This window comes from Cariama cristata, unplaced genomic scaffold (assembly GCF_000690535.1).
Source record: "Cariama cristata isolate BGI_N322 unplaced genomic scaffold, ASM69053v1 scaffold3939, whole genome shotgun sequence".
Lineage (NCBI taxonomy): Eukaryota > Metazoa > Chordata > Aves > Cariamiformes > Cariamidae > Cariama > Cariama cristata.
Window position 1 is genome coordinate 49,673 of NW_009633897.1, and position 18,558 is coordinate 68,230.

Sequence of the window (18,558 nt, forward strand, 5' to 3'; positions counted from 1 at the left end):
CCCATATTTTCTCTGGTTTTCAAACACTAACCCACTCTCCCCAAACTTGAGTAGTGTCACATTTTAAAGGTGAAATTACATATGTTATTTTTTTATTTGATGTGTCTAACTCAGTGTTGTTTGAGAACAGTGCACATACGCACTCAACTGATGTTTGTTTCTGAGCTACATGATATGTTCTTATGAGCAGTGCTTTTCTTTGGGCCCAATCCTACCCTCTAAGATCTATCAATACTCATAGTCCTTGTTTCCCTGATTTGTTAACCTCATCCCACCCCTCTGCTTCAAGAAATGGAAGAAAAAAATTATTTCCCATGTTCCCAGCTGCTATACTACGAAGTAGAAGACACAGAAGTTGGACAAAACATGTTAGAACTTGCAGAGGTCTTTCTGCATATTTTTTCTAGCTGACAGTAACCAGAAAGTCTGTAGTAAAAAAAGTAGTAGAAGACACATTACATGTGTCTAACAAAACATGTTAGAACTTGCAAAGGTCTTTCTGCATATTTTTTCTAACTGACAGTAACCAGAAAGTCTGTAGTAAAACTGTTTAATCATCTTTTTGTCAACATTGTTTCCTTCCTATCTGCCTTTCTTATGGTATTTGTAGTGGTAAATATATGAAAGGCAAGAACTTATTGAAGCCAGGCTTTTTTTACTTGCTGAAGTTGCTGGAAAACTGGTGTCAGACTGAAAGCTACTGTAGGATACTACAGCACCTAGGTGCTCTTCTGTTATCTTTGGATAACTTTTGCTAGCTTGTTCAGCACTGTGTATAAGGTGGACCCAGTTCTGTAGGCTGTTATATTAGAAGCTGTGTAATCAGGGAAAACAGTCTTAGAGTTCCTTGGATGATAAAATGCATCATCTAGTAGGTCCCTGTTCTCAGGTTTGTGTTGCTAAGAAGAATTTGTTCTATAGTAGGAGATACTATTTTAGGATTACTTATCACTGTTTTAAGAAAGTGTTTTCCTGCAAGTCTAATAAGGAAATAACACATTCGGATAAGTTACATGTCCATTAGAATACATTGGTAAACTGATGCACGATTTGGGGAACAAAGCATGAATGCTTCCTTGAGCTTGTGATCAGGGTTCAGACTTGCAGCTAAACAGGTTATTAAATGTCATTGTATACATGACCAGGCCTAATACAGACTGTATATACGGGCCACACTTTTAAGAGAGCTATAACAATGTGGTAGAAGATCAGAGAAGAACTACAAGAATTATACAAATTATGCAAAATATGGAAAAAAAAATCAAATTTGAAATTATGCAACAAGATCCTTAAAACGTGCATCTTATTTAATTTATCCAATTGGTGATTGAGTGACTAAATCAAAGGCTTTTTGTGCATGGAAAGAAGATCTCTGATACAGACTGGTTTTTTAACGGAACAAAATAACACATTACAGGAACTTAATGCTAGACAAATTCAGAGGAGCAGCAAAATGGTTATTGTGCAATCTAAACAATAGTTTGTGAAGTCATTAAGGGATGACTTAAGGGATGACCCTTTCTGTCATTAAGGGGTTTTCTGTCAAGGGGTTCTTTTCCTAATTTGAATGTCTAGAAGGGAGCAACTGAAGTCTGAGCAAATCTCCTTAGGCTCTTCTGGAAAGATAACAGGCACCTTTTGAAAGCTATTCATCTTACTGAGCTTCGTTGTCTGTTTTAGGATGGGATTTAAAGTGTATAACAAGGCAAACAGTGTGCTACATGGAAGAAAGAACAGAAATATCAGCACTTTAAAATGTACTAACATTCTGCTGTTTTGTTTGTAATCCTATCTAAAAATGAACTATGAGAAACTTTGCAGCTCCTAACATTCTGTTGTTTTGTTTGTAATCCTATGTAAAAATGAACTATGAGAAACTTTGCAGCTCATTCGTAGTATTCAGAAAAAATGTTCTGCAGACTATACAACACCCAATATTCTATACAATATACTGCAAATGCTCATAATTTTTAAAAATAGGTGGCTTTGGCCAAGTTTAGTAGGAGAATATCTTTGTGTTTAGCTGGAACAGGAATCAGAAGGATGCTTTATATATGAGCAGTGCTGGATGAGTCTGTGCTGTTGTACACAAGCATGGCTTCTCTATTTGTTAGATGAGGTAAACCTACATTGCTTGGATTCCTTTCAAATATTTGCTACTGTATGACAATTTTGAAATAACAAGTTACTCTGGGTACTCTTCCCCAAGTCAGAAAACTATTTCAGTCCTCTCCTCCATGTCTTTCAATGCATAATGAAAATCATGTCAGTTTCTCTGTCTCTGTACATGTAGACATTTAAAGGGAATGCTAGTAATTTATCCTGGCTGCATGGTATGTCAGGGTATATAACAGCTGAATGATGACTTGAAAGTTGTGTAAATGTTTAGATGCGTGTTCCTGGAAGGATTAACCATCTGATTTCTTTCCAAACCCAGACTTCTATTCTCTAATTCCCTTTTGTTGCCCTCTTGCCAGTAGGTTATAGATCTAGTACTAGAGAAAGTAAATCTACAACGCTAACTGTGCCAGAACAGCAAAGAACAACACATCATCGTTCAAGATCTGTATCTCCTCACCGTGGCGACGATCAGGGCAGGACCCGTTCACGTTTACCAAATGTGCCATTACAGAGGTAGGCATCACAAGTTAGTGAAACAGTGGGTGGTTTCAAGTTTGTATAATCTGTCATTATTAACTTTTCTCTTGTTCAGCAATTTTTCACAATTTTAAAACTCTTTTTGTGTCTGAATTTAATAGTGTAGTACTTGAACTTGTTGTATACTTTTATCAGTCATTCAAGAGAACTCATGGGATGAATTGTAACTTTTTAAGGCTTAAGTCTTCTTACTAATATTTTCTCTGTGATTCATCACCTCTACCCTAACTACTACATAGGTTTGGAAATGTTTTTTCACTCTAGCTGAATGGTGTATGAAGCCACTTAAGTAGATTTGTAGGATAATAAATAGTGGCATGTACAAATTGTATAAGAACTATGAATTAAACTAATTTTGAAGTAACAGCAAACTGAAATTATCAATTGTATTTATAATGTGACCTTTTTAATGGAAGAAGTAAAAATACTTTACAGAATCAGATAGTCATTTATAAATCTCTATTTTATGCATTTACTGCTTTTAATAGACAACCTGTTAATAGGAGAATCCTTTTTGAGCTTTTCATTTGCATGCTTTGTGCTTTTTTGAATAGTACTGTACAAACTGTTTAAGCACAAAACTTGACCCACTTGATTTTGGTTGTTTTATTGTGCAGAGCAATAAGCTTCTCTTGCAGCCTCCCATGGAACCCTAAAATTTTTTTTATCAGTTTTTACCAGATTTTCTTTCCTCCAATTTCTGGGAAGCTTTGTTCTTGAATTACTACAAGAGCTTGCAGTGTTACACTAGTAATGTTATTGCCCACTAGCTGTGGTAGTTTACTGAAAAGCTACCCTTCTTAGCTGAATTTGTGCACAAAATTCTGTGCTACAGTACTATCCATATCCATCATTTCTGTGTCTGTTTTCTTTTTTGGAGTTCCATCACTGGTCATTTAATACCAGACATCTTTAATGTTTCAAAATGATGGTATATTCTGGAAAACCAGCTTTTCCCTCCAGTTGAGAATTCTGATCTTGCTTCTTCCTTTCCATCCTCCATGCCATACATACTGTTCTTGTGCATTGAAATGTTGTGTGCTGCTTAAGTCCTTGCCTGCATTCCCCTCTGTTACATCAGTTCTTACAGATGAAGCTATTTCGCTACCAACCAAATGACTTGCTGTTGCATTTATCAATAATGCATCCTTAACAGACAGAAGAGTATGGCAGTACATAAAACAGACTGTGGCACTCAGTCTTTTTTTTTTTTTTTTATAGTAGAGAGAATGAGAGCTCCTCATTCTGCTTTTGCAAACAATTATATGTGCTCTTGTTGTATCTTTCCATCTACAAGCACGATGCACAAATGAAATATTTCGTAGTCAATTCCACGCATCCTTTCATTTTATACTTTGAAAAACTAATGCTTCTCATTCCAATGGCAGTTACTCAACTAAAGGAAGAATCTGCCCTTCAAGTAGTAGTTTCTTTTCTTGTTCTCTTCCATGTGAAGAGAGCTTTAAATTACTGTTATGGAGGTCAGAGCTTACCTGCATTTATAGAAAATCATACCCCTTTTGTATAACACTTAGTTTGAGATTGATAAAATCTACTGCAAGTTCCCATATCCTGTCCCAGAATTTCTTAAAGAATACTTGGAAATACCTGCAAAAAGTTTACAGCCCAAAATCAAACCTTTAGAAATCTGGCTATGAACATACAAATACATAAAACTTAAATTCATGTGAGGTATTATCAGTTCTTGTGTTATTGCAGTTATTCTTTAGGTACAGGCTTTGAAAATGCCATTACTGAATCCATCGATGTACGCTGAGTACACATGTACTCCTAAATATGGTAGAAATAGGTGCTCTCTTAGAGGTTTTTTTTAATCTTAGGATCTGGTATTTTTTAGAAGTCATATATTAACAGTTTAATGATTAAAAACTTCCTTCAACCAACTTGTACTGTAATCCATTAAGCTGTGTTGATTTATGTGAAAACCAGATTATCATACATATTTCTGCCTTTCAGGAGTTTAGATGAAATTCATCAAATGAGAAGATCACGTTCTCCAACTAGACACCATGATGCCTCCAGAACTCCAGTTGATTACAGATCCAGAGACATGGATAGTCAGTATTTGTCTGATCAAGAAAGGTACATCATCAGTCTGAACTTGGGAAAAAGTTTAGAAATGTCTTTGTTGGTTTGCCTAATTTTCGGTTGTTCAGTAGCAACATGACTGATAGTAATGGGGAAGGGAGACAAACCTAATTGATAAATCTATACCTCTTTTTTGATAAAACCGTGCACTGTGTTGACAGTAATAGCAAGTATCTAGACTAACGGTTCTTGGGTGTTTGTCCTAGCATATTCTGCTGGGTTTTTTCCATGAATGAAGTCCAGAGATTTTGGCTAGAAAACCATAAATCTACATGTATGCCCTAGCTGTTCTTGTACCTCATGATTTATCTGTTTCAGTAGCCAGCAAAATACAGGCATGCATTCCTACTAGTTGGGAGTTGCATATGCTATAATGTGCGTAACTGTGCTTATAGATTTTGGATATGCAGTCTCACAGCATCTTATGTAACATTTTTGTGAACCTAGTACGGTACCCAAGCATAGCGAGGACAGTTGCAGTGCTTGTAATTAGCAAAAATCTCCAGTCTTAGATGCGTATACATCTCTCCCTGGAATACATGCAGTGGCTACACTCCTCAGAGAATGCTTGGTCTCTCTTAGTAGGCATGTTTTCAGGCATCTAGGAATAAATGCTAATAAGATGGAAGAAAACAAGAGTTCCTGTTTAGTTTATAGCTGAAAAAAGTTTGAAAAGATGTTTCAGTTCAGTATTTGGGAAACATAGTGATGACAGTCACATAGATTATCAAAGTTTCTGGAAAATCATGTAGCTAAACTATAATTGCAAACTTTTGCCACTCATATAAAATCAATTGTCCTAGTAATCTCTTTGGATTATTTTTTATTTTTGCAGTAAGGTCCTATTATTTATGAGTAAGGATCCAGCAATGATCAAGTAAATCCAATACAGAACATACATTTCATAGTGATGTGAAAATGTGTAAAGAAGAAACCATAAATATCTCTGGAAATCTTTGTCCAGTTTTGAAGCAACATAGAAATTGAGTAACAGATGGCTTTTGCAGTTAAACTAGTTCAGTTTTGTATATGATCTTGCCTTCTTGCCTGTTTTGCTTTTTTAATATGATAACATACATATGGAAATTAGTGAGTTATTTGGAACATTTTAAAATTCAACTTTATAGGTAAGGAATATGTACAGAATTGTCTAAGTTGCATTGTTGTACTGAATTCCCTTTCAGAGGTGAATTGAAACACTTTTTAAATGTAGTAGTCAGACTTATAGTTAAGCTAATTCAAATAATTTCAACTTGTTGCAAATGTTTCATGTTATTATTTATTATAAGCACTGATACATTCAAAAGATATGTGAAGATATTTATTGAATAGATTTCTTATTCAGCAAATCTGAAGAGGAAGAGGCATTAAAAAGTAGCTTTTGTCTGTAGAAATATAGACAGCCAACAGTCTAGAATAAATTTCCTTCCAGTACAGCATCAAACCATGATATAAATGATGATATATGCATGGATTATGCTTGGAGAGCAGGGCTTGCCTTGAGGCTTTCTTGGAGATGAGCCCTCAGACCAGAGCCACAGCAGCGATGGGCTGCTGGGTTTGTTCAGAGGAGTAAGACACAGTCTTCAGTTCTTCTCAGTGTTCAGAAAAAGCTTTTCAGAAGTTTAAAGATCAGACATGAAGGATGTACGTGGCTTGTTTGCAGGATTTAAAGATGGGTCCAAGTACTTACTCTTCCTGAGTAATAATCTTGTCTACAGTGGTCTCCTTTTTTCCTGTTTTCCTTTTCATCGTTCCCCCAGATTTCTTCAGTTTTGGAGATTGTTTAACTCTCAGCAGGTTTCACTGTCTTTCAGTCCATAAGAGCAACATCATAGGGAAGATCAAAACCAGCTTTTGTTGAGGGAGATTCTCTATCACATCCAAGGATTTAAAAAAAAAAATAAAATCAGCATTCAGTATTATGTGTTAGTATCAGTGGTAGTATAAGTATTATGGGTTGTCCATTTACTGAACCCTTCATCTAAATAAGTACATTCATGTAGATACCTAACATAAACCTAGTTTGAAAGGTAATTACCCAATAGTTACATGGCAGAAATTACAGTTGCTGATTACTTTTGATAATTTTCTCAGTGATCTGTTATTGATCCCAAATTAATACTGAATATTCTGAATAGATCTCTGTAAAAATAGTTATTACAATCTCTTACTAAAGCATCTGGTGTGATAAATTTCCAGAGGAACTGATTTGTCCACTTTACATTTTTTATATACATATATACACAGGTGTGTGTATATATATATAAGTATGTTAGGAAAAGCTTTTTATTAGGAAAACTAGCTAAGCAGCATAATTTGCTTTGAATTTAAGATCATCGTCCAATTTTCAAGGGCATGGCCCTTTTTTTATTGTCTCTTTTATTCCTAAATAAAATCTGTTAATGTGAGTACTAAAATACTGCCATTAGAAAACACTTGTGTTAGAATAATAATCTTTATTTTAAATGTTTACAAACCAGACTTAATTTATTATAGAACTGTGAGTATCATCTTCTATTATCAGTAATCCACTGTGGTGGATTCTTTTGCTTTGTTTTTTTAATTTGAAGATTTGATGGTGGATTTACTATTTTATACCGCTTTTCTGGATGAATTTTATATTGCTGTTTGCCGTGGGCCAATTGCAATAGAGACTCTTTGGCTTAGCGGAGGTAAATATTAATGAAGTACCCTATGGTTTAACATGGACTTCGCATCTACTTTGCAACTCTTAAGAAAATGGTAACTTTTTTCCTAAAATGCATGTTTGTTTGTAATTTGGAAACCTGCGTATAAATTCTGTCAATCCTCTGAATTTGTGAATGGAAATTTGGCTTAAAAAAAAAAATTTAATACACTCTGTTGCATCAAAAGCAGGCTAGTGGCTCCAGATGCAAAGTTAAATCTCACACGTGACTACAGGCCATTATTTCAAGCTGCCCAGTTTAGAATTTTAGATAAATATTAACTATACTGCATCAATTAAACGAGTCATTTTATAAAGGCATGAAGCACAAAGCACATTGAACAACTGCTGCTTTATCTATTTTGTAATCTTTTCTCTCTTTGTCACCATAGTACTTCATATGATTCCCTGCTTCTTTTAAAATAGCATGCTTCCATGAAGTTTAGCTATAATTTCATATTTACAATAACTAGGAGGTTTGGAGCTTGGTCTTTCTGTTTGTGTTGAAGTGCGTAAAACTAGTGGATTAATTCAGGGGATATTTCATATCATAGTCATATTTCCCATAGGCATAAATATGCATTAATTTTACCATCTTGCTGTCTGTAGCATGCATTCAGTTACAGTAAATGAAAAATAGAATAGATGGCTGATTTTCTCGATTGGAAACAATAAGAAACAAAAACTCTGATGGCTGAGTAGCAACTTTTTTGTTTCTTTAGGATTGCATTACAAAATACTGTTCAAGAGCTATGAGTCAGACTTTATATTTGGCCAAATATAATATTTCCAGTGAACATATATTTTTGTTTTTCCCAAAAGATTGACCGGTTACTCTTCCCATAAACTGACCTGCTTTTTCATGTATGTTTTTGTGGCTTAGGAAGGAAAAAACCAACCAAACAAAAAACCACCCAAAAAAAACAATCAAAGAACAAGCATCATTCTCTTTTTTTGGTCTTAAAGTATTTCTTCATTGAGTAGTTCATGAGAAAGGAGGTTATTAGAGAAATCTAACTGGTTTGTGGATTCCTTTTGCCATGAAGAGCTCTGAAAAAGTACTTCTGAATTTTAAAAGGAGAGATCCCACAAAATGAGGTTCCATGCTAAAAGGAATTTGTTGAAAATGTACTTATCACAGGCATTTTTTGGCTCATATTCTTTGAGAAGTGCAGTCTGGGTTTGAACATTATCAGACTATCTACCTGAGTGGAAGCTTCTTGTTTCTTTTTATGTTTTCATTTGCGTATCATTGGCATAACCCATGTCATCTAATGCTTCATAATTATATCTGTTTCACTCACCACCCATCCTGTCTGTGCAGTGAGCTTCTTATGCTGCCCAGAGCAAAACGAGGAAGAAGTGCAGAGTGCCTACATACCATCAGGTAAATACAGGAATTCGGTAATCATGAACACATCTGGTCAGTTGTCTATACTTTGTGTCCCCAACTCTTTTCCATAGTAGTATTTAGTCCCAGTAAGTAAAGAACTTCCTGGTACATTGTGATCCAGGTGTTAGTTGCTCTTTTTTGTTTGTTTTAATTCAGATTGAGATGTGTATGTATGTTTGTGAACTTCAGTAGTAAGGATTAAAGCAGTTGAAGAAATTCTGATTTTTACAGTTGTATTTTGTGGTAGATTCTCTGTCTAGTCACAGAAGTCCTGATCTCACAATGCATGACAATGTTGTTATAATTTCAAGCATTCCTTTTTAGTTGTTTTTGGTTTCTTTTATTTCCATTTTTATGTTTATATTACAGCCACACACAAGCCAACAGTCTTTACTTGTTGTGACACCTAATCTCACGCTGATTTTAGTTACTTGTAGAGGAGAGAACAGTGATTAATGATTTGAGGGGATCTCATATTACTTGCTTTTGCATCTACAATTTGTGATATAAATTAGATCCAAGCATAAACTTTGTAGTTTGGGCTCATCTTCAGTCCTCATTAATCTCTCATTCCAAAGCTTGGAGCTCCCCGTCTCAACTCTTCCCAATGTTGTGGAACTAAACAGGACTGAAATATCTTTATCTAACAAATCTAATTCTGCCCCCCACCCCTTTTTTTTTTTCACCACGTCTGTTAACCTTGTTAAAAATACATGTCAGATTGTGTGGAAAATCTTCCATTTAAAATCAGCAAAAATGTAGGTTGAAGTTGTAGTAGTTAGCCATTCAGCTACTTCAACCAAGTAGTTAACCATTTTTCTGTTCAGGATCTCAGTGTTGCTAAGAGTTTTACGTAGGTGCTATGTGTTTAAAAAAACTTTTAAAACCATGTTGTCTAATGTACTTATTCTTTTACTTGGTGTAGGATTTTCCCTTAGAATAGTTGGGATTTTTTTTAAATATGCCTTGGGTTTCTTTAATTCCCTTCATCGAATTTGAAACAGCATTGAAGATGCTGTGGTAGGGTTCTGTTATAAGGCATGGTAGTATAAAGGTAAAATAGTAAACATGAAAACTTTCCAAAAAAATCTGTGCATCAGTGAAACCGTTAAATTTTAAGTTTTTGTTATCAGTAGAAAGAGTTTCATTTTCATACTTCAGCTAAAAAAGCTTTTTCCTCAACGTTTTAGATTTTAAAGGTTAATGATTTATTTCACTTCTTGTTATTTTATGTCTGTTTATTGTCATATAATAGCAATTTTTTCCTGCCTCCTTCCTATGGCCTTTCTCTTTCTGCTGCATCTTCCATAGCTTCACACCCCTCCTTGCCCCCAGCTCTGTGCTCTTTCCTTTCCCTCCTAAAGACTATAATTTTCATTAGAATTCTTCAATGACAATGCTTAAAACCTCACTTAATTCACAAAGTAAATATTGTATTATGAATTTTTGATACGCTTTACCTGGCCACTATAGATTTCAATTAGTTTTACAAATCTACTAACCAGTCTGGCCAGTTAGCCAGCTAAAAATCAGGCATGGGCAGTAACACAGTTAGGTAAGAGCTACACTGAATTGAGAGAGTGCAGCCCTTTCTTGCCTTTTTCGTTATCCTAATTATTGCTGTTACTTCTTTATGATCAAGCAAAATAAGAAATTCACCCCTTTAAAGTAACAGTAATGGTATACTATAAAACAAAATGGTACTTCTAATAGTGTATTGAAGGTGAATATAAGAGCAGTAGAAGACAATAGATTGATTTTTAAATTTAACCCTGAGGCTTATACAGCCTAATCCAAGTTTGAATAATGCCCAGAAAATTGCCAATATCCATCCTTGACTGAATAATCACAAAAACCCTTTCATCAAAAATTTGGTCTGCGCATCGGTTGCCATCTTCCGTCCTTTCTCATTTGTAGTGGCCTGACATTTATTCATGTTAGAAACATTATGAGGCTTTATCCTTGTTTTCTAGACAGCTTACTGAATAATGTTTTAATTAATTGTTGAGACAGCTTCAGCTTAAAATGGGAAAGAAATGTTAAAAGTTTCATGTTAAATGAAAGAAATATTAATACGAGATAGTCCAAGCTACAAAGTTAAGATATATGGTTAGTTTAATGCACCAGTTTAGAATAATACTAGTCTTACCTGTCCATCCTGTCCATCCATATGCAATTATTGACTAATAGCAGAAACGATGGAAGGACACATGTACCTGTGCCATAGAGCATGGGTTGTCACATTCCATGTCTTAGGTCACACCCACTTTGATTGGTAATATCTGCTAATATGCCAGGATTGACCTGATGGACAACCATTCCTTTATTCTGACTTTGCAACCTACTGGTGACTCCTTGTAGAGATGTCAGCAGTGATGGCCACTAAACCTGTACAAGAAAGGTCAAAGCTCCTCTGTTAAATCCCTCAGGGTTTTACAAACAGTAGGATTTCCAGGCAGAGAGTTGTTTCATCTGTCTCTGGTACAGCCAGGTTTGTAATGTCCATCTGCTGTGCCCAGGTCTAAGTATTGACAGGAATCAAAATGTCCTGTTAGGACAGACTGTTCTTGAAGCTGCCAAATCCTCAAGGCTGCTGGGCTTTCTGCTAATAGCACCACAGCTGTCTCTCCTGGTAGGGTATGTGGAAAATTGTTAGGACTCGGTTATTAACCCTTAACCATTAAATGGCCATGATTCCTATTCGACAGCCACTGTCTGCCTTTAAATTTCTCCCTTGTTCTTTGGGTAGAGCTGAATAATAAAGCAAATATCTCCTGTTCTAAAATCTCATGTACTGTAAGTGATGATAATAGACAGCTGTCAGGAACACCTCACAGTGCTGCTGTGCTGGCTGATGTAGTACATCTCCTAGGTTTTTTAATTAGCTTATTATTTATAGCATTTAATTACTGTTAGATTTTGAAGCTTCCAAAAGACTTCCACACTCAAAAATGCCAGATGCTAATACATCTATAATTAAGTTTGTGATACTATATATCACTGTTTTAGCAAGCTTTTCATGCTTCGCTACTGAAGATGTTAAAGTCCCTGAAGGTCTAGGTAAGGCATCACTAAGAGAAATAAAGAGCAAGTTTGATATCAACCTAATCCTTTACAACAGCTTGTGTATTTTAATTAAAAATCTCTATAAATAGAATTTCGAGTGCTTTCATTACAAGGAAAAAATCTGAGCTGTGCTAGTATTGTCATGAGTTCATGGACTGTATTAACAAAAGTGTAAATATAAAAATTTGTCCCCCAGATAGCTGTCACAGTAGTTGAGAAAAACATATATTGAGAAATCTACTCATACAGCTATTAAATGTAGTAGAATATTATGCATTTCTTTTACGTTCTGGTCAGTCTTGGCTTACCTTTACCTTGTCTTTTTATTTCTGGCATGTTTTTGTGGTGTTCTATTTTCTTTTCTGTTCCACCACATTCAAGAAGTTCTGTTAGGCACTATAAAACATTACCACCCAAGATGCCTTTACTAGAAAATGGTACTCATTGGAACCTATACAGGTAAGAAGTGTTCAGAGTCCCCTTTAAGTAGTTAGCTCCTTTTAAAAAAAAATAGTCTTGTCTTGTTAAAAAAAAAAAGGTGTCATACAGTTTTTATAACTGAGAGATAAAGGATATAATCCTAAAATAACTTTCTATAACTGTTTAAATTAACCCCTACATTACAAAAAAACCCCAAACCACTTTGTACTAGGTAGAGTTGTTTTCACTGTTAAAATTGTACGTTGCGTGTTTTTCTTTGTTACATTCTTTTGTTTATGTATAAGATTTTGGTTACATGTCAAATTTATTTTCATTTTGTTTAAATAATTTTAATTTGCAAAGCTCAACTCTTCCTGCATGTGCTAAGACCAAATCCGTGATTAGACAGGATATTTCACTCCTTCGTGATTGCCTTAATTCACAAATACCGAATTTTGGAGATGCTCTACTGGTTAGGTAAGAAACTGAGGATTCATCCCCCCTCCTGTTTGGTATCTAATATGGATTTGCAGAATAAATGAGCTTCACTGGAAATTGATTTCACGTAATATGTAATGTATCACATCCTTTTATGTTGGCTTAAGATTTACTGCTGTTATTAAGGATTTAAATTTATTGTTTGATATTTCTCATTCCACTTTCTTACAAGTGGATGTTGTTCTGTCTCATTCAGTTTTAAACATTTCAACAATCTTAGCAAAAAAATTCTGGCAGTCTTTTGTTTGCTTTTCTTTTCTAAACAAATCTTGGCACTGTCATCCAGTCAGCTCTTTTATGTTTTCCTTAATTAAATCATTGTGATTCTACATTTTCTGTAAAGAGAGCATTATTTTATGAGTTAATATCTAACATTGTATTCCTTTCTTTGTTTTCTTTTTCTTTCTCTTCTACCATTGGATGCAATGCACTGGCACTAGTGAACTACAGCCCTCCCTTGACAGGGCTAGGAGTGCTAGTACCAACTGCTTGAGACCAGATACTAGTTTGCATTCACCAGAACGAGAAAGGTATAAAATAAAAACTTATGAATTTCTTGTCATCTGTGCTGGTGATCTTTATCACTTTTGGTTTTCTTCATATGAGCACTCTACATTCTTGTACATCCATGTCTGCTCTGGTATTTGTAGACATTTTTGCTCTTATATTCATGTATGTCATGTAAATTGTGTGTTGGAGTTTATAACCGCTTCTGGCTTCTTTCCTTGTTTTGGTTCAAGCTGATGTCATTGTTTACAAAAGTCCTCAGTATGCTGATAATAGCATTGCAGTGTTAAGTATTTTGACAAAGTACCACTTGGTTGTTAATCTTCCATCATCGTTTGCTAAAAAGTGTTATGTTTATTTCTTGCCTGTTCTGTGAACTGCTGATAAGGCAGTGACATAATTTATAAATTATGAAAAAACTCTCATATTTCAAACCAGAACTGTTGTTTGTATGGTGATGTTTTCTACAAAACTGCCAAACTTCATTGCTTTCTTCATCTAATCTGCTGCATCTGCTTTTGCAATTACAAGGCAAATCGCTGCATTAAGTTTTTTTCACTCTGACATTATATTAAGGTTCACTTAAGTCTTAAGAAGACATATTTGCAATTCAAATGAAATATTGTTGTGTCACATACATTGTGCCAGCATTTTATGGATGCTTTCTGAATTTTTAATCTTACAATAGCTTGGTTCAAAATCTTAGGTGAACCAAATACTAGTGGTGCATTTGACAGTTGGGATTGTTCCACAAGGGAGTTTTTCATCACCACCTGTGTTTTTGGCTAAGAACTGTACCATTTGAGAGTGAGATTTTAGCTTCCCCAAAGGCAATAATAGGCTCCCATTGAGTGGGAGTATGGTGGAATTACAATTTCATCTGTGCAGTACATATTTAACTAGTATGGCAGTTAATAATGCAAAGTTGCTTTCAGTCAACCCACAGTGTGGTGGTTATAACAGTTGCATCATTTTCGTCATTGTGGGAGAGGACTTGTGAAGAAAGGCAATAAGAAAGAAACTTTCGCTTTGACATAAGGTTTCTCCTAAGTTGTTTGTGTTTGGGTTTTTTGTTAAATTTCCCCTCCTCCCTACTTCCTGCTGCTCCTTGATTGGAACTTTGCTCTTCTCAAGTTGTGCCCTTGTTGCAGAGGAGTGAGTAATGTTCTGCTGAGATATCTCAAATGGACCTACACTAGTTCATTCCTGTTTAAGACTGAGCTCAAGATACCATATATACATAGTTACTAAAAAACGAAAAAACATATGACTGAAATAGGACCACTCAGAATGAAATACAGGATATCATTCTAGATTTTTTTTTTTAAATTGCAGCATTATGTTAATAACTGTGTAGATATATACAGCTATGTTATTCTATAAGCAGCTCTTTAATGTAATAATGTATGGACATGAGCAATACGTTTTGTACTTTTATTTCAAGATGCCTCCCATCAAGCTGAATATTCAATGAAACAGTAACTGACAACTGTAAACTATTTAGTTAAAATATTATACCCAAAACTACAGCTGTCACTGGTGTTAACTAGTTCTATTATGTCTTTGTAATTCACATCCAGCAACCTCTGTCCAATAGGCACTGCATAGAACCTGCACCATTTTCCTCGTAAAGAAAACTGTTTATTCTACATTAATGGCTTCTGCTGCTACTAAACATGTGGTTTTGCCAAATCATCTGTGGGCCTGATCCAGAAAAAATTGCCCATCACTATGAAACTTTTACTACTTTGCCTTTAGAAGTCCTAAATAGATGCTTTTTACTTGGGATCCTTCATGGGGGTGCAGAAAGGCTTTTTTACGAAATTCAAATTTTCCATGATGATTTTGTTGAAAATAATAAGATCTGTGTGGCTCTGACAGAGGATTTAGGACAATTTTTTCTTTTCTTCTGACATAGATGATGTTTTTCCAATACAGCCCAATTTTTGGAGGAAGATGTTATATTTAATGTATAAAACCCACCCAATTAATCTTTTTTGTTTTGAGGGAAGCTAATTTTAGAAGATTTAATTCTCCGCTGCTGAATGTATCTGCTTACACTTTAACATGAGGTTAGTGATCAGTTGCGTGTAATGATAGACAAGTATTTAATTTGAAGAACACAGAATTAAGTTCGAGCTACGTAGAAAGCATTTTGTTTCTGTGCTGGACAAGGGACTTAAAAATACAGTAAGACAGGTTCATCTTAAACAGTAGGAAAACTTTTTTTGGAAGCAAGTAAAGAAACACTGTAATAGACGATATGGAAAAGGTTGTCTGGAATTCATTACTGGAGACTGAGAAGAGATTAGACATCTGTCAGGTGTAGAGTTGGTTCTGCTCGTAGCAAAAAGAAATGCCATATGGTTTTGTGAAATCCAATCTATACAGCACCCCTTCATTGTCATTACATTCGAGGGACCTATGTAGAAGATATTGTTAGCTGTTTTCATGATGTTTCCTCCCCCCCACAATGGAATCATAGATTTTATTTAAAAATTTAGACTTTTAGTCCTCAAAATATAATGATAGACTCCTAAATGTGGCATTGTATATTTTCTTCAACAAAGTTATGGGTATACTCATCTATGGAAAATTATTTCTACTTCTTTCCCCCCAGTCTTTTGTCTCAGAGGGTATAAGTTAGATTGTATTTGAGATCAAGAGTTAAAATGGTCCACTCGAGCTTTTTTTTAACAAAATGGTATTGACTGTGTGTAACTGATGGGCAGTAGAACTCTGTTTCTCTGTGTCAGTGATTTATCGGAAATGGTTTTGATCCTTAAACTCTATACAACATCATTCCTGTCATTTGGAATGGTCAGAGTAGTTACTGGTTTTTAAGATGCTGCTTTGCCAGTAGAAGTCATTTTGTTGACCCACATGTACCAGCAGAAAAATGCTTTCAGCAGTATATATGACTTTCGGATATATAAGTCTTGTTAGTTGCACTAAAACAGAAACAAACCAACAAAGGCCTGCCAAAGTTTTTGGTAAATGGAATGGTTTGGTACAGACCTTAATCCTTCATGTATTTCTCTTTGGTGCAGTATGTACTCAAAAATATCCAGCCCCTACTGATACATATATACAGTTGCACCATGCCTGCCTTCTTTTTCCTCTCCTTTTTTTTCCCCTACTGTCTATTCCAGCCTGTTTTGTTTTGTTTTGTTTTTAAATGATTGTGTTGTTGAAGTTCCTGTGGTGATCTGCAAAGCGTATGTTAGTTTATGATATAGTCATGAATACCCTCTAATGCCATTGAAAATGCTTTCGCTGCTACAACTTCCTTTACTGTGATTTTTTTTTTTGTCTTTTTCACTGTGTCTCAAAATTGCTGCTTTTTTCCATTGTAAATTGAGTACCATTTCTTTACAATGGAGAAATTTGTTTGCAACCCCCAGCCTACAGTCAGGAAAGCAGGTAGGCATGAGAATTAAGCGCAGTATCTGAACTGATTCAGCAGTGGTTTCTCATCATAATAGCATCTTCCCCAGATTGATTTAAGGTTGCAGCCAGTGATAGTTACTTAATAATATGTAGTGTGGCTTTTATTTACCTTCTAAGTTTCTTATGTTGCAGGCAATTGTTATGTGCGTTAGCAGTAGCAGAAGAGCAGTTGTATGGATTGGTACTGCTTGTATGCTTTGGTCCTGAGAGGTTTGTTAGCAGAGATCTGAGCAAATAAAACTGAGGAGCACAACTCAGGGATTAGTTCGTGTACAACAGAGTCAGCATATCTGCAAAATGCAGCCCAGCAGCTGTGTTAGATTTGTTCTGAGGGGCTTTGCTGCAATAGGAATCAAAGCATTTCAAAGATCTTCAGGATGTTTGCTATCAGCTGGTCACTACCACCTACACAAGATACCAAGCTGAACAGTTAGCTGCTACCTACTCATAAATAGATAAGAGAAGTTGGAGCTGTCACTTCATCCAGTTAAGACCTGTCCTGATTTCATGTTGATTTTTGTAAGGTTGTTTTAGTAAGTCTGAAGTATTAGGTGTTTATATTGCATGCCTTTAACAGTTATGTTGAATATCACCATTTACATTTGAAATAATGTACAGTAAAATAACTGTTTGCATTGGGTATGCAATGTATTGTGTTTCCAGTTCTTGTCAACCATGAAAAGGAATAGGTTTTTGCATGTTTCTCTGCGTTGTACTGTGGCTCATGGTCATTCCACATTCAGTGAAAGACAGCATGTTCTCAAAGTTCATACTGCATGACCTAGTTAATTCTATCAAATGCTATTTAGTATTTGTAGTGGATATCAGCATATTAAGGGCTTTGACTGAGTGCACTGATGCATTAACATTTTCTTTAACTCTTGCTTTGGAGAGAAAAAGAAACTAACCGCTAACAACCTATTTGCTCTTGAAACTTCGAAAGATCTACCTAACTGTTCAAGTGATGCTAATCTCCTCGAAACCTTTGTTACTTGCATGTTCCATAAATCAAACCCTTTTCCTTATTACATGGACTGGAAGGATGCCTCAGAAAGTGAAATATTAGATAGTCGTGCAGAGTTTATGTAAATACTTTGCTGTTTGTAAATTAATCAGTATATTTTGATTTTGTGAATTGTTATACATACACTTGTACTATTACAACCACATAACATCCCAAAACATAAGCCACACCAGTCTATAGTATAGTATATATCATTCTAAATTAAATGAGCTTTTTCAGGAAGAAAATCATGTAAGACACCAGTTTTTGTTCACAATTCAGGTCCTTTTTGCTACATTTAGTTATACAGCATAGTTGTACAATGTAATTACACAACATGTACTGCAGGGTTACAGAGAAATGAACAGAAGAGGAAGCTGACTATACACACTTTCAATATTTATTTTTAAATGAAAAAAAAATTATCCCAGTATTTGTACACAAATCTGTGTGGCTTAGTTGTGGCTAATTAATTTACTTCTACTCTCTCATTGCATTCCAGAAAAGGGTCACTTTATACCTTAGAGTTAGTTCATAGTCCTACACTTCTATTGAGAATGCATTTTTCAGTGCAAAGAGCTAGGACCAATAGGCTTAACAAAATACCAGCCAGTAGTCAACAGAAAATGACCAACATAAGGTCTTTGAAAAGCTCTTCTCGTTTGCAATTATGACTTCCTATGCAAATGACAGGCTTTTAGATAGTCTAACATTTGAGAATATTTGAAAACTTCATGGTACACTGTGTAAAAGATTTTTATCATC

The 18,558-nt window shown here is 35.1% G+C and overlaps 1 protein-coding gene across 6 annotated transcripts in view; it reads left to right on the forward strand.

Moving 5' to 3' along the window:
• The window catches only part of RIMS1 (regulating synaptic membrane exocytosis 1), a 163,133-nt gene that overhangs the window by 47,696 nt on the left and 96,879 nt on the right, over positions 1 to 18,558 (forward strand). For 5 of the 6 annotated variants that reach the window (XM_009706932.1, XM_009706933.1, XM_009706934.1 and 2 more), the window contains 4 exons: positions 2,478 to 2,634; positions 4,636 to 4,761; positions 8,781 to 8,843; positions 13,274 to 13,363. In XM_009706932.1, coding sequence (XP_009705234.1) covers positions 2,478 to 2,634; positions 4,636 to 4,761; positions 8,781 to 8,843; positions 13,274 to 13,363 — 436 coding nt within the window. The remainder of the gene's footprint in view (positions 1 to 2,477; positions 2,635 to 4,635; positions 4,762 to 8,780; positions 8,844 to 13,273; positions 13,364 to 18,558) is intronic. The other variant, XM_009706937.1, reaches the window with a different exon arrangement.